This window comes from Durio zibethinus, chromosome 24 (genome assembly GCF_047325235.1).
Source record: "Durio zibethinus cultivar Kanyao isolate XHJ-2024 chromosome 24, ASM4732523v1, whole genome shotgun sequence".
Classification (NCBI taxonomy): Eukaryota; Viridiplantae; Streptophyta; class Magnoliopsida; order Malvales; family Malvaceae; genus Durio; species Durio zibethinus.
In genome coordinates, this window is record NC_143185.1 from 6,171,174 (window position 1) to 6,193,651 (window position 22,478).

General features: G+C 30.2%; 1 protein-coding gene and 1 pseudogene across 1 annotated transcript; both read left to right on the forward strand.

Moving 5' to 3' along the window:
* The first annotated feature begins 538 nt into the window (after positions 1–538).
* Positions 539–3,285, forward strand: LOC111316785 (V-type proton ATPase subunit D-like). The gene is made up of 2 exons (XM_022918925.2): positions 539–677; positions 2,276–3,285. The coding sequence occupies exon 2, from the start codon at positions 2,287–2,289 to the stop codon at positions 3,070–3,072; it is 786 nt and encodes a 261-aa protein (XP_022774660.1). The 5' UTR covers positions 539–677; positions 2,276–2,286; the 3' UTR covers positions 3,073–3,285.
* A 4,333-nt stretch (positions 3,286–7,618) lies between these two features.
* Positions 7,619–19,062, forward strand: LOC111316340 (senescence-specific cysteine protease SAG39 pseudogene; annotated as a pseudogene).
* Positions 19,063–22,478: the final 3,416 nt, after the last annotated feature.

A 22,478-nucleotide genomic window follows, 5' to 3' on the forward strand; every position in this document is an offset into this window, starting at 1 on the left:
GAAGTTTCAATTTTTATATGTTGATTGGACCTAATAATTTTTTCATAATCATTTATAATATCACGAGATAAAATATTTAATTAAAATTTCATAAAATTTTATTTTTTTAAAATTAAAATAGTAAAAATAATTATTTACTAATTTTAAAATTTATGATTTTTATTAATAATTTTTTTATTATTCTAATTTATAAATAATTTTAACAAAATTTCCTTTGTTGTAATTTTTCATAAAATAAAAAAATATTTTTAAGAAGTATTATGATTTTTAAAAAACTATGGATATTTGAAAACTTGTAAAAAATATTTAAATAATTTTATTTATAAAATTTTTTTAAAAACAATTAGATATATTTAGTAAAAAAATGAGGTGTATTTAGTTCTGTCCAAAATTATTTAGTGTAATTAAAGTGGATAAAAAAATGTATCCGACAAAAAACAAAGGGCCAAGCCAGTTAATCAAGTGTCAAATCTCAGACAAAAAAGGCAGGCACTGTGGGATGGGACCCACCTATTTAAACCCCACCTTCCTCTGTCATGTTCAACAACACAAAGATCAAAATCAAACTCAGAATACCAAAAGAGAAAAAAAAGAAAAAAAATTGCGTTCATTCTTCCAAGTTCGAACACCGGCGGCGAATCTCTTCTCTGTTTACTGGTGACAACGCTCTCTTTCAGGTTCTCTATCTTCTTTCCTCGATTCCCAATTTCTCCTTTAATTTCATTCAATACATATTTAGATATCTATTTCGTTTTTAAAAAAGAATTGATTGATAATTGATTTGATTGTTTGATTAGTGAAATTTTCAGTTTGGTCTGCAAATTTAGTGATTAATTTTTTATTCCTTAGGAAATTAAAAAGAAAATTTTAGTCCTCTGGTTAGAAAATTCTCGAATCTGGTTCCATCTCATTATTGAATTCAATTCAAAGCAACAAGATTTGAGTTAAAAATATTTTTTGTAAAAATATCTTAATTAAAGCCTTACTGGAATTGAGTTCAATCGGTCCAATCCTTCAGAGATTTCTCTCTCTGTAAGTGTCTCCTGGCACCAAACATACATCTCATTGTACTGACCAAAAAAAAAATCTTTAGCCCATAAACTACACTTTAGGGGCAAATGATTCTATTTTTCATTTTTTTGGTCTGTTTCTAAATCTAATATTGAGAATATATTGTGATCGATGATCCTTTAGTCTTAGTGTCTGATTATGAATCTTTGATACTCACTTTTGAGTCCTACTGTCGGTTTAGATACTCATTTTTGAGTCGGAGTGTTGATCATGAATCTTAGATACTCGCGACCACACTGTTTTCTGGTAGTGCTTTGGGTTTGTTGTTATATTCTGGATTGGCTTTATTTCTTTTCATGATTGGTTTCTGGCTTTGCGTATAATGCTGAATTGTGAGTGGAATTTTGCTGAGTGGATTGAGTATAGAGTAGATACTTAAAAATTGTTGGATGTTTCCTTCATTTTTTTATTATTATTATTTAATTTTAGACTTTTATGGGCTTTGAGTTGGAATTAGTTTTGTTCGATTAGATTTTAAACCAAATCATAAGTAGATACTTTGAATACACATGGGCAATCACTCACATGCACAAAAGAAATATTTTGTAGTTGCTTTTCTAAAGTAGCTATTACATTTGTATTATACATCTGGCAAAGATAGGAAAATGACGTTTAGACTATTAAAATTGTGGCAAAGAAAAGATAACATGTAATTGGTATGTGAATGGTATATTATAGAGGTAAATTAGCTATTGCTGGTGAATCACTTCCTTCTATACAGAAACGAAAGAAATAAGTGCAAATTAGCTTTGTTGGATATGAATATTGTGGTAAATGTGCCTTTTGGGCTCCTGTCTTTGTAGGATGCCATAAAATTTATGTCTAAGACAAATTTGTTTGGTTTACTATAATGTCAACTTGCCCGATTCTTCTGTTTATTTTGATGGCAAAGTATGCTATTCTTGTTAAAAAAAAGTAAATGCACTAGACAATTAATTCATAGGATTTGAGTTATTATTTACCTCTTCATGGTTCCCTTATTGCATCTTTTGATGCAGTAATTAGATTGCTTGTGCAATTTAAGTGCTTTGATAAAACTTTTAACTAAAGGGTTGATGAGTTAACTTAAAAGTTGATGATGTACCTTTAAGATTGAAAAATTACTGAGATTTGTATTTATTTCCTTCTTTTTGAAGGTAGGCTAAGCAATATTCGTTCTGTTATTTCTTTTTATTAATTGTACCTATATTTTCACTTGGTTCAGATATCTGAAAAATGTCTGGTCAAAGCCAGCGTTTAAACGTGGTTCCGACTGTTACAATGCTTGGAATCATGAAAGCTCGGCTTGTGGGTGCTACAAGAGGTCATGCACTTCTGAAGAAGAAGAGTGATGCCCTAACTGTACAATTTCGTCAGATTCTTAAGAAGATAGTCTCTACAAAAGAATCAATGGGTGAGATTATGAAAAGCTCTTCGTTTGCCCTAACTGAGGCAAAGTATGTTGCTGGTGAGAACATCAAACACATTGTCCTTGAGAATGTTCAAAATGCTTCTCTTAAAGTTCGGTCCCGACAAGAGAATGTTGCTGGAGTGAAGCTTCCCAGGTTTGAGTATTTCACAGAAGGTGAGACCAAGAATGATCTGACTGGTTTGGCCAGAGGTGGACAACAGGTCCAGCAGTGCCGTGCTGCTTATGTGAAAGCAATTGAGGTTCTAGTTGAGCTTGCTTCTCTTCAGACATCATTCTTAACTCTTGATGAGGCAATCAAGACCACAAATCGTAGGGTTAATGCTTTAGAGAATGTTGTGAAGCCTAGATTGGAGAACACGATAAGTTACATTAAGGGAGAGCTGGATGAGCTTGAAAGGGAGGATTTCTTCAGGTTAAAGAAGATACAAGGTTATAAGAAGAGGGAAATTGAAAGACAGCTTGCTGCTGCCAAGGAGTTCGCTGAGGATAAGTTTGCTGAGAAGGTTTCCTTGCGGAAAGGTGTTTCAATAAATTCAGCTCACAATCTGCTATCTGCAGCCATGGAGAAGGACGAAGATATTATTTTTTGATGAAGTTCGATCCTAGGATTTGTGGGTTTTCTATCTGGTGCTTGTTTGATAGTGGGGAGGGAAGATTCCTTTTATTATTAAGGTGTTGTTCTGAATAAATGTTATATTTCTGTTTCAAGTTATCGTGTATTATTGTTAATGATCAGACATTAACCATTTGGGTTTTTGACAATAGACACTCCATTTCCAAGGCTCTAAGCTATGTTGCTTGAATGGTCTTTTGTCGACTAAACCAGTATATTTTGTGGGGCTGTCGCGGTATGCATATAATATGATATCATTTGCTGTCTTTTAAACAGTGAGTGTTTAGGACTTACAACGTGGTTTAAAAGTCGATTGCTGGAGAACAGTTGCTTTGTCTGAATACAGTGTGCGCAAGCGTGGGCTGTTGGGTGCATTTTATGTTGATTAATTTTCATCATAAAAAAACCTTCTTACCTCTCATGAATTTTTGATCAATTTTGATTTTAAAAAATCCGCTTTTAGATTAGGCCATTTACTCTTAATCCAGAATTGATTTAAATCTAGATTTTAGATTGTCAGCTTTTGATAGAAAACCTCTTTTCGATCATCTATATCACTAATTTGTATTAGCTCTGGTATCTCCTCTATCAACTATATTTTCCTATTAAAAGCTGATCATCCATAGCAGAGTAACAAGAGTCCTATATCTATATATAAATTTTTGTAGATGTACGGACAACCGCATTTTGCACGCTTTCACTTTTTTTTTGTCTTTTTCTGTTTCCTTTTACGTGACATGTGTAACTTTTTTTTTTTTTTTAATTTTGTTTTAACTTTTGAACTTTTTTTTTAATATTCTATAAAAAAATTAGTTTTTTCAGTGAAATCCACTTTTTTTATATCCACTTTTTTTTTTTCTGTTTTTTATTATTTGTTTATATTTCATAATTTTTCAGACGTGGAATCAACTTTTTATTAGTTTATGTGGATTCGTTTTTCCTTTAATTTTTTCTAGATTTTTTTGTTTGGTGGTCATGTGTCTTTTTTTAATTTTTCTTTTTTTTTTATGTTTAATAAATATTTATAATTTTTTAGTTGGGATTAAATATTAATTTTTAAAAAAAATTAATTAGTTCTTTTTATATTTTTGGGATCCACTTATTACCAAAGGAATAATACGTGTTTGTTTAAAGTTTTTAAGTTTTTTTTTTCTCTATTTTTCCTTTTTTATAAATTTAGTAAATAATTTTTTAAAATTTAATTCTTTTAATGAATCGATTGAAATCAAAGGTATGTAACTTGTTAAGTTACTTAATTTTTTTTCTTTTTTTCTTTTGCTTTTTAATCTTTCTTTGTTTACAATTTTCTTTTCATTTAATAAATTTGAATTTTGTTTAATGTTGATCCCATTTGATATTATTATTAAAAATATATTTTTTGTTATTTTTTAATTTAATAATTTTTTATCTACTGATATTATGTGCCAACTCACTTTTTTTTTTAATTTTTTTTGCTTTTTGTCATTTCTCTTTTCCTTTTTTAGTTTTTCTATTCTATTCTTTTTTTTTTTCTGTTTTATATTTAATAAATATTTTTAATAGTTTTTTTGTTATGGATGGGGCCAATATTATATTATTTATTAAAATATTTATTATGCTTTTTTATTATTAAAAATTTTTATTAAAAAAATATTAATGTGGTGTCAACGTGATGCATGGATTTGATTTTTTTTTCATTTTTTTCGAGCTTTTTTTAGTTTTATGGTATAAGGAAAAATTGAGAAAGGATACTTTTAATTGATGATATCAAATTGGTTCAAAAAAAATTAATAAATATAAAAGGGAAAAAAGGAAAAAAGTAAATTAAAAAGGAAAAAATTAATAAATACAATTTTTTAAAGAAAAGTTCAGCATTTCTAATGTCGTAACTCAACTTTCTCATTTGTTATTTTTTTTATTTTGTCATTTTTTAGTTTTTTTTTTAAATTCTTTTGTGTTTTAATTAGATAAATTTTGTTTAAAAAAGTCAACACATTTGTGCAAGTAGTATCCTATTTTTCTTTTTTTCTTTTTTTGCAGTTTTTGGTTTTTTGGCTTTTTAGTCAAATAATTTGCAACAAATGTAATTAGTAAATTAATTTCTAAGAAAAATATTAATAGAAGTATGGATAATAAAATAATTCGTATATGGCGAATTTCAATTCATCTGAATTTGATAGGTGTGTTCTTTTTTACTTGTGATCGAATTGAGGATTTTTTACAAAAACTCAAGATCGAATCGAAGGTGAGTTTATGATGTTCTGTCTTTATCTTGACTATTTTTTTAAAATTATATTTTTAATTATTTATTTAATTTTAGATAATATACTTATATATTATATTAATAAAATTATTTGTTAATATTTTAATTTAATAAAATATTATATTTATATATAATTAAGATGTAATCTATCCATTTATTATATAAATTTGACTCATTTTAACTCTTATTTAACCTTCAATCAAGGTCCTAACATGCCATTTTTTTCTTTTCTTTAAAAATTTTTTAGATTTTTTATTTTTCTATTTAGATAATTTTGTGAAAAAATAATGCAAGTGCGCACGTGACATCACAATTTTTTTTATTTTTTAATTAAATAAATTTTGCAATAGAAAAAATAAGTGATAGGAATGGTAAAATAATTTATATCCAATGGTCCCCATTCATTTGGAATGTTTAAGTAGTACACAATGAGCTTTCTTTTTTTTTTTGTTCACTTTTAAATTTTTTTCTTTTTTTCTTTTCTTTTTTTCATTTTTAGTTTTTTATTTTATCTTTTTAATAAAAATAATAAAAAAAACCTCTGAATGTGTCAATGTGGTATTCCATTTGAGGTTTTTTACATTTTTTGTATTTTTAATCAGATACATTTTGTAAAGAAAAGTACCGATTGATGGATATGCTAAAATAATCTATATCTGACAGGTTTTGATCCATCTCAATCTAATAAAGAGAGATTTTTTAAATTGGAATTAAGTTAAGATAAGTTAAAATTTTTAAAGAAAAACGAAATGAGTCAAAATCATATTTGTGGTGTTTTGTTATAACTCATTTTGAGGTGTATATATAAGAATATATTTTATTATTATTTAGTTATATATATATGTTTATATCAATAAAGTAATTTTTTATTTTAATTTAAAAAATTTATATTTTAAGCTGAATATGAGATGTCAATGTAGTAGCCTTTATTAGCTATTTTTCTTTCTTTCTTTTTCTTTTTTTTTTTTTTCGTTTACCATGCATTTTCCCACTTTTATTTTTGTTTTTGTTTTTGGTATTTATTTTTTGATTAATTTTATGAGAAAAAGGAGCCAATTAAGATATCTACATTTTTTTTTCCATTAGTTAGCAATTAAGATATGGTGAAGCGAAAAAAAAAAAAAAAAAACTGACCTGCGATTAGACTAGACAATTTAAAACATGATATAAAAACCATAGAAAAAATGACATGAAAGTGACATGCATTAAAACTTTAGCAAAAATCATATATGAGTTTAATAAAAATAAAAAATATATTTTGTGTTATTCGGATCAACACAAATTGTAACAAGTATTTTTTATATAAAATATAATATAAATACATAATTTCTCACTGTTTATAAAACATAAATACATTAATACACAGTGACACCTTCTAGTGGAATTAAATATTGGTTGAGAATTTTCTTTTGTAAATAATTGATATACTTTTTTAGAAGCTTTTATCAACTTTTTTAGTTGTTGAAGATGTAAGAAAATAATTAAGGTTTTTCTAATTTTTAATATTATTTTAATTAAATATTTTTATTTAATATTTGATATTTTGTTAGTATAAAATTTTAATTTTATAAATGATGTTAAGAGAGTATCACATTTTATTTTTATTTTTAATTAATTTTTTTAATTTTTTTAAATTTACCCCAAAAAATATGTTTTATTTTTTTAATCTCGTTTATAAAATTTAAAAATTTTAATGTCAATATATTTAATAATTTCTTATTAATTTTTTAAAATAAATTAACTAATTTTAAGATTTAAAATGAGGATTGGTTTGACGTTTATAATAATACTCGTCACAAGTTTTTAAGTATTTGTTGCATGCTTTTAATGGATCCCGAAACGCTCATTTTTTTAAAATCATTTTAATACTATTTTAACTCGTAAAGTAAACAACGTTTGTACTGTCAGGTTGATAACTGCACGACGAGAAAGCATTTTGGTGTGGTTTGATGTGAGGGCTTTTAAATGCAAAATCAAACTTGTTTCAAACCACCAAACTATCACTTGTAATAATGATAAACTACAAGGCCACAGATCAAATAGAACGGATTTAACTTAAGTTGTACCAATGTTCATATTTATCAAAGCAATTGTAGTAATGGATCTTCATCAGAATATTTTGTAGGGCACGCAGATAAACAAGACGTGTCATGAAAGCACCAAAAGCAGGTATGTAATTGACGAAAATTCGGAGTATATAAAGTCTTAAGAATTCATCAGAGTTAGTGTGCCTTGTCATTTTTCCAGTTCATCAATATTACTAGCTATCTCTTATTCCGCTATGGCTTTCAAAAACCAACTGCATCAATTCACTCATTTGGCCTGAATAATCTTCATAGTCGGTGCTAATTTAGTTTGTGAAGCCACATCCCTCACTTTTCAAGATGCATCGATGCATGAAGGCATGAGCAATGGATGGCTCAATATGGACGAGTATACAATGACAACACGGAGAGGGAGAGACTTTTCAAGATTTTCAAACAAAATGTGGAACGCATAGAATCGTTCAATAATAGTGCCAAAGCCAAACCTTACAAACTCGGTGTCAATCAATTTGCAGATTTTACAAACAAAGAGTTCATTGCTTCTCGGAATAGGTTCAAGGGCCATATGTGTTCCAACAAGGCTACAACTTTCAAATATGAAAATGTCACTTCATTACCTTCTACTTTGGACTGGAGAAAGAAAGCAGCTGTAACACCTATTAAGGACCAAGGCCAATGCGGTAAATTCAAATTTCTTACGGTAAGAAATATTTTTTTTTTGGTTTCAAGGGGAGGGGGCAAAGCCCTATTACAAGGGGGAGGGGCAGAGGCTTGGTTCGACGCCAAGCCATTATGTCTTCCTAAAGGCTCTGTGGCCACTAGGCCATGAAGCGGAAGACTTACGGTAAGAAATATTACCAAAATATTCGTGTCGGTTTTTGGTTTTATGTTCTAACCGTTGATGTAATGTTGAAATACAGGATGTTGTTGGGCATTTTCGGCCGTGGCAGCCATGGAAGGGGTTACTAAAGTAACAACAGGTAAGCTAATTTCCTTGTCTGTCTGAGTAGGAGCTAGTTGACTGTGAAACCAAAGGTGAGGATCAAGGCTGTTAGGGTGGTTTAATGGACGTTGCTTTCCAATTCTTCCTAAAAAACAAAGGCCTAACAACTGAATCGGATTACCCCTACACTGGAGCTAATGGCACATGCAACACCAACAAAGAAGCCAACCATGCGGCCAAGATAAATGGATTTGAAGATGTACCCGCCAATAGTGAAGACGCATTACAAAAGGCGGTTGCAAACCAACCAGTTTCTGTTGCTATTGATACCGGAGGCTTTGAGTTCCAATTCTACTCAAGTGGTGTATTTACAAGAGATTGTGGTGCTAACTTGGATCATGGAGTTAAGGTTATGGGGTGGATAATGATGGAACCAAGTATTGCGTTGATGTTGAACTCCAATGTGAGGGTGTTCCTGGAAAGACAAAAGAGGAAAGTGGATAGAAACAAAGGCAGGGGGTGTGTTCTACATTTACACTTTGACGCACAAGTCAAAAAAATGTCAGAAGGAGAGAAGGACATGTATTAAGGTAAGAGGAAACTTGCCATATTAATGCTTGGATGTCCATATTTCTAGAGGAAAGGCAGGGAGCCAATAAGGGCAATAATGATGTGGTCGAGTTGATGTGGCACTGACCTTATCAGGTTAGGTTGGCATAATTGTCCAAATTATCCTTGGCTATCGACATAATGTTTCCAACATTCTATCCCTCACCAAGCAATCTAAGTATTAGATTGTCGGATATGTCATTAATCCATTTTGTATAGGTTGCTTAGATGGGGGGAGGGGAGATGATGTGAGATCCGATCTCCCATAGCCGATGTTGGCATGGAGGTTAATGTTAGGGGTAATTAATCTTGAATTATGGTCTAGCCTGGTGAGAGTCCAATCTTACGCATAGGCCTTGGGTTGAATGCATAACTAGTTTGAATGTTACTGAGGTGTCCTTTGTTCAGGATGACCTGAAGTTAGGATAGGAGATCATTTAGTTGATGTGAGACTTAGGAATTTTTCTAAAAGTTTGGATTGAAGTCGTTGTTTTTAAGTTTTGGTGATGAACCAGCCACTGATTCATCAACTGGTTCAGTTTAAGGGCCGTCTTGACCGGGTTTGGCAATTAAGGTCGCATTAAATGAGGATAGACATAGTTTGGGTAGCAAAATTTAAAGTGAAGAAGGCTTTCGATGCCTTCCAACAACATTTTAACATATGTTCCAATCTGGGCTATTCATCTTATTGAATCGCAACTATATAAAAAGTTATAGGGCCTTCATTTTTTAACTTTATGCTTTTTGGCTCTTCATCTGATCTAGAATTTTTGACCTTGAAAGCTTTATTCTTTCCAACCTTATAGTTTTTTTTCTTTTCATCTACTCTCTCCACTTTCGACGATACATTCTCTTTTCATCATGTCTTTAAGTTTTAGTTTTGAAAAGGTGGGTAATTTCAAGATAGAGCCTAGGGGAGGTCAGCTTAAGGAAGACGACAACAACTCAGTCCCCCTAATCATCGGAGGTCGAGATTATCAGAGAATGGTCTATTAGCTTAACCCTATGTCTAAGGAGGGATAGTAACGAAACAATGAAAATGCTAAGGCAAAAGGAGAATGAGTCTTGAGCATGGAAAAGCTATATGCTCAAATTGACTTTAAGTTAGAGAATCCATTTCCTTTCTCTATCTTTTAGGTCAATTTATCTTTCATGATCGACCTTTTCTTATCTTTGACTATTCTCCTTTCTGGGGTTCAATCTTATCAATTTTTTTCTTTTTTTGCTCTTTTACCTATAAATGCCCTCATCATTTCTTCTATTCTCTCTTGATTAACTTTTGTTGACATCACTTTTTCTCCCAAGGGGTCTTTTTTTCACCCTTCTTCCTCTAAGGTTGTAGTGCTCTCAAACACTGTACCATCTTAGAATCCTACTCTTGTTGAGGAGTCAGAGTTTTTTGGCAGTGAAGACTTTGATAAGGAAGAGGGTTTCTTTATCCCCCCTCAATCAATGTTTGTTGACATCACTTCTTTTCCTAAAGGGTTTCACTTTTTTTCCCCTAAGGTTGTGGTGCTCTCAGCCATTGTACCATCTCAAAATCTTACTTTTCCTGAAGAGTCAAAGTCTTCTAACAGTGAAGACTCTAATAAAGTGAAGGGTTTCGGAGAGGAGCAAGAGGAGGAGAATACCCCAATGAGGAAGATGGTGACGAGAAAAAGAGTTTTTCGGGGTATGATGAGTTGGTCGAAGTTCCTGTATATACTTAATGCAACCTCAATATGGTCTTCAAAGACGTGATAAGAGAACTAAGAGGATGGGCCAATCTATAGGACTGCCTTAACATGTGTTTAGCTCATCACATCCGTGCTTTAACGATGAACTTTTATTTTCCTAGAGAAAGGTATAGCATATTAATACTGAACTTTTTAGATTCGGTCATTGATAAATTGGAACCACATTGACTTTATGTATATTGGGATTTGTTTGTGGTTGGTATGAGGTTTTCACTTTATTTTTTATTTGTTTCAATTTTTTATTCTTATAATTTAACTATTACTTAGCTCACCCCTAACTCTATACTGTACATAGTATTATTATTCTTTGCCAATACATAGATATTCTTTCCAATCTCCTTTTATTCGAGGAATTTTTTCTATTAAAAAGCATCATAATGATGAAGGTGGTATTACATAATAGCTCGGTCCAATAAAAAACCATTTACTAACTGCCCGATCTTTATCAAAAATTGAAAACTGCTTTTTTTTTCCTTAAAAAAAATCAAATAAGGGTGATGGGACCAAGGTTAAGGTCAAGGTTTGAAAGATAATAAATGAGCCTGACAATTTTGTAGATGTGTCAGTTGCTTTCTCTGTCCTTAACCTATAAGATCAAGATAAAATAATTGAGTACACCCATAAAGGAGCTCATTATAAATGCCCATAAGGTGACTATCGTCAAAGTAATAAATGAGATAAAGTATTGAGGTAGGTGTGAGGTAACCTTATAGAATCTTTGACTTAATTAATTTTTTATCCAACACTTAACTTGGTTTTGTAGAGATGTCTACCAACAATGACTTTAACTTCTTCATATTCTAACATAAGCCTAAGCCTAAAAAGGCCTAGAGTAAAAAAATTAAACTCAGAGCCCTTTATCGTAAGGGAAATAAGGCTATCAATCCCACAATAGGTAAGCAATCAAGCTCATCAACTCAACATTCTTTTACTGGTAAAAGGCATGGCTCATTGATATCTCTTCTTAGTAGCACCTTATCCTACCAAGAAGTTGAGGATTAAGTTTTTTTTTTCTACCTTGAAAAATCTTAAATCTAGGGTGTTGAGATCCAACTTGAAAAAAATCTATATAAGGTTGGAGTACACCTCTACCAATGATCCCATGAAGAACCTCGACGTGGCGAAGAGGTTCTGTAAGGTCGTAGTCCCTTCTATTGGTAAGTATTGCTTAAGTCTAGTTAAGGTTTTTCATTGCTCTTTATTTTTGTTTTTCTTCAAGTTCAAGCTCATCTTATGCAATCCATTAAAGGCTCTCACTTTAGGCTTTTGATAACACCAGCCAAGCCTTTCACCATGCCTAACTTGCTATAGCACACTTGTTCAAGGTTAAGAAAGACATGGTCGCATTGAGTAAAGAGCATAAAAAGAGCTCAAATGCTTTAGGCAACATGAAGTTCAGCCTCAATGCATCCTATAAGAAAAAGGCTAAGTAAAAGAAAAGAATCAATGAGCTGACGACTAAGTTAGAGACCATCCACATCAAGAAGGCCTCATGAAGTCAATGAAGGAACAAGCCGAGTTGAAACTTAGTGAAGTTCAGGCTAAAATAGTTAGGCTGAGGTCTAAGTTGGAAGCTGAAAAGAAAAAAAAAGTAAAAAAAAGGTCATTGAAGACTTCAAGTCCTCCGATGAATTCTTTAAGCTCCAAGTGGAGTTCTTCAGGGATAATGTGCTCAATGCCTTCGAGCTGGTAAAAAATGAGGTGCAATTTAAGTTTGCTGACCTTAACCTAGATTTTTATGATATTGATATCAACAATATCAGATTGAGGCCTTTTTTAAATTAGTCTAAGGAAGAGGAAAAGAAAAAAGACAAAGATAGAACATTGGACGCTAAATTTAAGGTTGCTTTAAAAGTCAAGGCTGTATGAGGTTAGTTTTTGTACTGACCTAAAAAATTAAATATATTTTGTTCATGTTTGAGTTTAGAATTAATTTTCTTTTACTTAAAAAAGTTTAAGCTTAATTAGCTGTTAACAGTGACTTCATGACATAAGTTTTATGGATTTACTTTGAATTATCCAAAATGAATTAGCCAATATTTGATTTGACAGAAAATAATCCCAACTTTAAGCTTGGTTAAAGTGAGTTGAAAATTCACCTAAGTATTCAGGAATAAAGTAATTTAAGAATCCATTTAAGTCTTAGGTCATATTTTGTTAGGTCAATTGGAGTGAGAAGTAAACATGAGTGCTGTGAAATGAACATAATCATTATAACTTCATTGATTTTTAAGCTATAAGTAAGAGCTCGATATAGTCTGAGCTATTGATAATACACCTTTGTTATTCACATTTCACGTCTTTGAAATAGTATTACCGTTCATGTCTTGTAGCCTATAAATCATATCATAGACGATCTCTTTTACTACATATGATCTTTCCTAGTTCGGAGCTAACTTGCCACTTTGATCATTAACTCTTGAGGCTTTAACCTTCCTAAGTACCAGGTCATCTTTTTTGATATTCTTACGTCGAACGTTTTTATTATAATAGCTAGATACCCTATGTTGGTAAACTACTATACAGGTTAGAGCCACATCTTTTTGTTCTTTAACGAGGTCTAGATCGACTTTTAAGGCCTTTTCATTTCTCTTTTTTAACCTTAATTCAACTCTTAAGCATGAAAGATTGATCTCGATGGGCACCATAGCTTTTGTTCCAAATACTAGGTGAAACGGAGTTTCTCCAATGGGTACCTTAATGGTCATCTTCAGAGCCTACAATACCCTAAGGAGTTCATTAGCCAACTTCTCTTTTGCCTCATTCAATCTCTTTTTTAGGGCCTCCAATATTGTCTTGCTTGCGATCTTGGCTTATCTATTAGACTGAAGGTGGGCAACTGACGTAAATTTTAAGTCAAAGTGAAGGTTTAAACACCATTCCTTGAATTTTGGGTTTTTAAAGTATTTTTCATTATCTGTTGTTATGGACCGAGGTAAACTGAATCTATAGATTATGTTTTTCTACACAAATTTCTCGACTTAGGCCTCCCTTATAATGGTTAAACCTTAGCTTTAAGCCATTTCGTGAAGTAGTCTACCACTACTAAAACAAATTTTCTTTGACTTGCGACTAAGGTAAATAGTCCAAGGACGTCTATTCCCCATTATATGAAGGGCTAAAGGTTAATGATAGGGTGAGCTTGGTCAATGAAAGATGTTGTATATGAGTGAATCCCTAGAATTTATTGCATCTTTTAATTAAATCGATCACATCATTTCTAATAGTTGGTCAATAATAGCCTTACCTAAGTACTTTATAGACTAATGATTGAAGTCTGAGGTGGTTTCTACATATTCCTTCTTGAATTTCTCACTGAACATAATTTACTTCCTCATCATCCATACATCTCAGATAAAGTAAGCTAAAAGATCTTTTGTATAACTTTTTATTAATCATTATCTGCTGAGGAGCCTTTCTAATCAATACTTTAGCTTAGACCCTATTTTTGGGTAACTTTCTTGTAGTTGGTATGTCTTGATCAAGGTCATTCGAGTTTTTTTTCCATGATTTATCTTATAAGCCTATCTTTGATTCTTTTATGTACTAGTTCTTTCACTAGGACTTGATCTAAACTCTTTATTGTTATTTCTGAACTCAGCTTAGATAGGGAGTTTGTCAGTAAATTTTCAGACCTTAATATCTTTCTTACCTTGACTTTCTCAAAACTAGCGACAAGGGCAGTGTTTTATCAAGATATCTCTTAATCCTTTCATCCTGAGCTCTGAACTCCATTTATGTAATCGACCATTAACTGAGAGTCGCTATACACGGTTATACATTGAACATTTAGCTTAGCTATCAATCTTAAGTTGACTATCAATGCCTCATAGTTCACCTCATTATTAGATGCCTTGAATCTAAACTTTAAGGTGTACTGATACTATAGTCCCTCCAAAGTGATCAGAATGAGGTTGCTCTTCCACTGTGGCTCATGACTAATCCATCAACAAAAAGTTTCATCTTTTTTGTTTGGAATTTTCTCATTTTCCTTGGGCTATCTATCAAGATGAACAGAGGTAAGCTCTATGACAAAGTCCTCTAACACCTAAGATTTTAAGGCTAACTTAGGCAGTATATGCAAATCAAATTTGCAGAGCTCTACCTCTTACATAATTAATCTTTCTGACAATTCTAGCTTCTATAAGACCTGTCTCAAGGGTTTACTAGTTAGTACATGGATTGTGTGAGCTTGAAAATATTGTTTGAGCTTTCTAGCCAAGGTAATAACCACATAAGCTAATTTTTCTATACTACTGTAATTTACACCTAACTCATAAAGTAAACCAATTTTTATCTCCATTCTTGATTTCAAACCAGGACTGAGCTAATGGCCTAGTCCATGGTGGCTAGATATAAATACAAAGTTTCACCAGACCTCGGTTTGGATAGGATGGATAGAAAAGATAAGAACTCTTTGAGTTCATCGAATGCTTTTTGACATTTGGGTGTCCACCTAAAATCAGAGATAATTTTGAAAATTTTAAAAAATGGTAGACATTGTTCTATCAATCTGGGCATGATCTTGCTCAGTGTCGTTATTCTTTTAGCTAGCCTCTGTACTTTTTTTACCGTGATCGGGGCTTTTACATCCAAGATCATTGAACCTTTTCTGGGTTTGCTTCTATCCTCTTTTTATTAATCATGTACTTGAGAAATTTACCTAAAGTAACTCAAAAAGCTCACTTGCTCAAGTTAAGCCTCATTTTATATTTTTTCAAAGTGTCAAAGATATCTTTGAGGTCTTTCAAGTGCTTAATGAAGTTTTTACTTTCAAGCCAAAAAGCATCACCTTATAGCAATAAAAGGCCCTTATCAATGATGAAATTGTTTTCTTCTCATCTTTTTTCAATATCTTGAGTTAGTTATAGCCAAAATAGGCATCTATAAAGCTAAAAAGGCCATACTTGACATTATCATCCACTAACCAGTCTATGCTAAAGAAAAAAGAATCGTCCTTTGGACATGCTTTGTCTAGGTTAGTAAAATCAACACACATCCTTTATTTTTCATTGTGCTTTTCAACCGTGACCACATTGGTTTTCCGTTCAGGGTAATAAATCTCCTTAATGAAGCTTGCTTATAGTAATCTATCGCTTCTTTTTCGATAACCCTTTATCATTCTGGGATAAAAGTCTTTTCTTTTTGTTGAATTAGTTTCACATTGGGGTTGGTGTGCAACCTATGAACCATTACTTTAATTTTAATTTCAAGCATATCAGACGGTGTCCAAGTGAAAAGTTTGATGTTATTTCTTAAAAGTTGGATTAACTATTCTTTGTGTTCAAGTTTAGTCCTAATCTGCATATATTTTTTAAGGATGTTATCTCATAACAATATAGTTATAAGATTTTTCACCAGTTCAGGTTAATTTTTGTTTGACTTCGATCTCTGGTCAATTATTTCTTTCTATTCAGTTAGGTCATGATTATTTCTTTTGTATGATCCCGATGTGATAATTAGTATGTTATTGATACTAATTAGAATATATTGTTGAATCAATATGCATTTTTTGTTTCAAACTTTGTTTTAGCTGGCTTATTAACTTGATCCAAATGACATATAATTGTTTATGCCAACTGAAGAGCTCAATCATTTTCAAAATTACTTCAAAAATTTTAAAAATAAAACAAAAGGTGTTTTGTATTTGAGCTTAAGAGCTCGGAGTAGGTTAACAGCATGCTTTTGTCAGTTTGATTTTATGTTGTATGCTCTCACTTTTGCTTTCTTATTTTTTCTTAATTCTTGTTACTTGTCTTTCTTCAATGTTCTCGATCCTAGTCGAATTACCAGTCTGTACCCCAATCATTCATTTCATTATTGTAACATAACATTGTCATGCCATGGACTAGTCTCCCCTTACCTCTCCAACCCCTTGAAGTGTTAGAAATTTCACTTTCAGATGGAGAGTTAAGCCTTTAAGCTACATAACAAGTTGGCTAGGCAGTCTAATATCACGTTGTAGGCAGATGGGATGTCCACAACTATAAACTCTATGACCAAGGTGATTGTCCTTGGTTTCATCTCAAGAGAGACTAATAATTCAATAGTCCCTTTCATTGATACCTACTCATTTCCAAATCCAATTAAGGTTGTAGTGATTGGTTGCAACTGACATCGATTCTTATCTTTTTCAAGGTACTATAATACATGACATCAATTGAGCTCCCGTTATTGAATAAGATCATGTTGACCATGTAGTTATACACTAGAACTGTAATTACTATAGCATCATCATGGAAAATGTTAAATTCTTTTCAGATCTTTCAAGCTAAATAAGATCAATTCATTTTTTCAATCTTTTTTTTTCCTTCTTTGATGAAGAACCAATGACAATGATTATACTGGGGTTAAACTTTCTTTTAGCAGAGGTTGAGCTCTTTCTGGTGAGCACATTAATCATCTAAGCAATTGGCTTGTTATTTTCAGCTTGGCCTTCTTCATGTGTTGGCCCAACTCTTTAGGCTTCCTTCTTTCTATTTTATTCTGGCCTCATTTCCCTATCTTTTATGAATTTTTTTAACTTGTTTATAATTTGGCTTGATTTATCTTTATCTTTTTTGATCCATAAACCTTTTTACCTAATATTTTCTAATCAAGGTTTCAATTTCATTTTGAAGTCGATGTAGTCCTCGGCATTGTGACCTGTATTCATATGAAAAGCATATTTTTTGGTTGAATCTTTCCTTGTATTTTGCCTTAGTGGCTTCGGCCTTTTAAACTTTGAATTTCTCTTGATTTGCATTAAAATCCTCTCTCATGAGGTATTCAGTACAGTATAATTTTTTTTCCACTAATGCTTTAAGCCTTATGTCATCTTTTTTTTGGGGAAGGATCACTGAAATTCTTACCTTTTTTATGATCGAAGAGAGAAAATAAGCCTCTTTCACCTCAGCTATTTCTCATTATAACTTTAGCATTTATATATTTTTCAACTATAAGTAGGAAGTTGGCTAAAGTCTTAGGTGACTCTAATGATAAGGTTAGCTTTAAGTATACTCTTTATCACTAAGTCCACTTGTCAAGGTGACTACAACGACTATTTTTTTTAGGTCTTTTACTTACAGAGCTTTCACATTAAAACATATGACATAGCTTTTCAAGGATTCATTATGACTTTAGTGGATTGACATTAAGCTTAAGGTTGTTTTCTTTGTTTTTCGATTGCTCATGAATTAGGATAGAAAATAGTGGTTGAGCTCTTTGAATGTTGTGATTTACTTCAGCTCTAGACTATTATACCACGATTGAGCTGCACCCTTGAGTGGTAGTAAAGCCTTTACACATCAGAGCTTCATCTGTACCTTGCATCATCATATTGGTTCTATAGAGTTTTAGATAATCGAAAGGGTTAGAAGTACCATTGTAAGCTTTTAATGTTGACATTTTGAACCCTTTCAGAGGCATAACTTTGTCAATCTATTGGATGAAGGGTGATGTCTCCAAAAATTTAAGCTCATCCTCAAAAACTACTATATTTGCCTTTAACTTTTTCTTCATAGCTTGCATTCTAGCTTCTAAGTCTTTGTTTTGTTAGAGTTCGGGATTTATTTTTTTATATTTTTAGGTCATAGTGTGTGTCAAGTTATGGCTAAGGTAATGGCAAGCTGGGGTGTTATGCTTTTCTTCTTTTGTGGTCAAGGAAACCTCTATCTCTTTGTAACTTGGCTGCCTTTCCCTAACTCATCATCTGAGGCTAACTAGATTAGGCACTTTCAAAACTTGAGGTAGGGTTATGGTTTATAACATTTATTTAAGAGCTTGTATCTATTCGAGCAAGGCCTGGAACTGTTCCATTGTTGGACTAGCCCATTGTAGGGTAGGTCAGTCCAAATGTTAGCTATTGTGTGTTTTCGTTCTGGCTAGAGCGGCCATCTCTCTTTTTTCTAAAGTTTTCTTCCCAGGTGACATTTTTTTATGCTCGACTAATAAATGGAAAAGCCCCCTCCTTGGTGCACCAAATGTTGATGTCAAACTCTGACGTGAAGGTGTTTCTAGAAAGATCAAAGAATAAAGTGGTTAGAGGTAAAAACAAAAGGTGTTCCTTGCGTTTATACCCCGATGCACAAGTCAAAAAAAAGGTTGGAAGGAGAAAAAAATAAGGTATTAAAGTAAGATGGAACTTGCCATAATAATGTCTGGATATCTATATTTATAGAGCAAAAACAGGGAACCAATAGGGGACAATAATGTCGTGATCGAGCTGATATGGCACTGAGCCAAATGTTTTGGTGACATTTTGACCACTAAATGCCCCGAACATCTTGGTTGGTGAAGAAGTCTTGGGCTAGTAGCTAGGGTGAACAAGGGTACATTAGGATGCAAAGAGATGTTGATGCAAAAAAAAGGCCTTTGTGGCATAGCAATGCAAGCTTCCTACCCTACTGTTTAAACTAAACTAAACTTCATTATATATAATTGCCTATATTATTATATAGTGTATGCTATGGATGTGATGTAAATGTATTGTATATGAATAATGCAAACAAACACTATGAGCCTACCAAGTATAAATATGTGAATCACAATGTCTATGTTCAATATTTTATAGGTGTATTTTATGAATATTAAAGAAAAAAGATTTGCTATTACTAAATGAATGAGTTATTCTTTGATTAAATGTCAATGATGACTTACACACCCTCTTTTCCCACTCATTTATTTTAAACAAATAAAATGTTAAATTGGTTTTCATTACCTATATATGAAATTATCTATAGTAGTGAATAAAGGTGAGAAAAAAAAATCAAAAATTGATTCAAAACATAATGTTTAGCATAGATCATTTTTTTTTTATTCAGTTTGAATTAAAATTTGGATATTAAATGTATATATATTATATTCTAATTGAATTTTGAATCGAAAAAAAAATTTGAATCAAATCGAATTATATATTTTTATTAGTTTTAAAATATATTTTATATTTTTATAAAATAAAATTAATAATTTTATATCAAAATTTATTTAAATATATTAAAATTTTATATTTACAATAATTTAAAAAATAAAAAAATTTAAATTTGAAAACCAATAAATTGAACTAAACTAAATCAATAAATTTTGGTTTGGTTCGATTCGTATTCATATCGGACGTTAAAAATTTATAATATTATATAATATCTAAAAAAATCAAATCGAATCCAATTCAATCCAAAACGTTATCATCCATAAATGTAGATTTACTTTACCCTTTTTTATATACAAGCCAATGACTTTCCAACCGATTAAACTCTTTCATTTAAATATATAGATCAAGCCAATTATTAAAAAAATATTTCAAATCTATATATAGATAAAGCTAATTATTAAAAAAAAATTTAATATATCTTTTAGTAAGAATAATAAGTATTATTTTATTGCCAATAAAACTAAAGTTTAAATCAATTAACATTTTAAAAATGTTATAGTAAATTTTCATTAAAAAATAATGAAGTAAATAGATATGGTCAATGTTGGAATGTATATTCTAAAATTAAAAAAAAAAAAAATCAATATTAACGTAAAAGAAAAATAAAATTATAAAGGTTAAAATAAGAATATCCATGTTTTGCTCTTTAAATTGACAACTTTAATGGGCAAATTCTCTGTTTTATCTAATGAAGGGGGCTTAACTAAAAGCATTTTCTCCAAATATCTATTTTTAAAACTAACAGATACTTCCTATCAAGGATTCAAATAATGGTGCAATAGCAAAATAGCGGCTGCGAAATTGCAGTAGCACCACCACCTGCCATCGATATCAAGAAAAATACGGTTGAAAAATTTAATCATACTTAAAACAGTGTAACAACCGCTGAAAAATGATGTGATGGAGAATAGCAGCAATAACAGTTCGTTATTGTTGTTATCTTGTTTTTCCATCTATACAAATTATAAAAAAAAAAAAAAAGCTTTCAAGTTTCAATAACCAAGATTCCTAAAAATCAGAATAAAACAACTGAAACTGCAAAAGCAAAAGTAAAAACAAAAGCCAAAAGAAAAGATAAGTCATTCAATCAGTCTCATTCTCATATTTTCTTCTTAATTTCAAAATTCATCTAAAAAATCTTAGAAAATAGTATCAACTATCGACCATTCAATTGGCAACTACCCAAATTCAAATCACCCTCAAATCCTCAATCAATAGTCAAAATAAAAAAAAGTAAGAAAAAATTAAATTACTTTTCTTTTTGTAAAATTTTTGTAGAATAATATTAATCTTTATGTTTATGAGAATCTGAGTGAGAGAGACGAAGGTATGTGAGAGAGAAAGAGATGCAAAAAAAAAAAAAAATGGAAGTTGGTTAAGTTGATTTGAGGGATCAATGCCATGAAAAAACTTAAAGGGGAACAAGGGAAATTTTGGAGGTCTATTTAATTTTATAATTAATTTTATTAAAATATAAATATAAATTTATGTAATTTTTAAAATTTTTTTAGATAAAATTTAGTTAGAGGAATTGAGATTTTATAATTGAAAAAAATTAAGAGATTAAAAATTTAATATGAAATATATAAGAATTTTAGATGAAAAATTTTAAAAAATTTTTTTGTATAAGTTAGATGAAAATTAATTAAAATTAAATATTTTGATTTTGTTATTTATTTATTTATAATTTTATATTTAAAATTTAATAATTTTTTTGTTGTTTTGGTATTTATATTGTTGTCAATTCTTTCGCTATTAAATTATTTTTATTTTTGTGTAATTATTGAATAATCTATTTATTATATAATATATTGAAAGTAATTTGTGATAAAATTTTTTTACTTCAATTAATGTATCAAACAGATTAAGTTACTTAATAAATTTAACGTTTTACGATCTATTATTCTTAAGATTAAAAATTAAAAATTAAAAATTTTGATGTAGATTCAACTTTTAATGATGGATTAAATAACATTAAATTTCTAAATATAAGTTTATTTTATTTTTATACAAAATAGTAGCATGCCACCATGTTATTTAATTTTTTTAATTAAATTAATTAAAATATAAATTTAAAATTTTGTAATTTTTAAAATTCTTTTAGATAAAATTTAGTTAGAGGGATTGATAATTTATAATTGAAAAAATTAAGAGATTAATAATTTAATATGATATATACAGAGGTTTTAGATAAAAAATTTTAATAATTTTTTATGTGTAAGTTAGATGAAAAATAATTCAAATTAAATGTTATATTTTGATTTTGTTATTTAGTAATTTATAACTTTATATTTGAAATTCAATAATTATTTTGTTGTTTTGGTATTTATATTGTTGTCAATTCTTTTGCTATTAAATTAATTCTTATTAATTTATTTTTATTTTTGTATAACTATTGAATATTCTATTTATTATATAACATATTGAAAGTAATTTAAGATAAAATTTTTTTTACATCAATTAGTGTATAAAAAAGATTAAGTTACTTAATAAATTTAACGTTTTACGATCTATTACTTTTAAAATTAAAAACTAAAAATTAAAAAATTTAATGTAGATTCAATTTGTAATGATGAAATAAGTAACATTAATATTTTTAAATATAAGTTTATTTTATTTTTATACAAAATAGCGAGCATGCCACCATGTGAAGAGTTCCCAAGCAAATGAGTAGAGAGCACGCCAAGTGATTATATAGGTTGGCATTTTGAAATACTTGTGCCAAATGTAAAAGGAAATGTTTTATGCAAATTTTGTGCTAAAGTTGTAAAATGAGAAATAACACGTTTCAAGGAACACATTACTCATAAAACTGGCAATGTTGCACCATGCCCCAACGTTACTAATATGTTATGTTTTTATAATTCCTTTGAAAATATTATCGTTAAGTTTTCAATAAA

Coding starts and splice junctions, on each gene's coding strand:
- LOC111316785 (XM_022918925.2), top strand. CDS start 2,287: ATGTCTGGTCAAAGCCAGCGTTTAAACGTGGTTCCGACTGTTACAATG.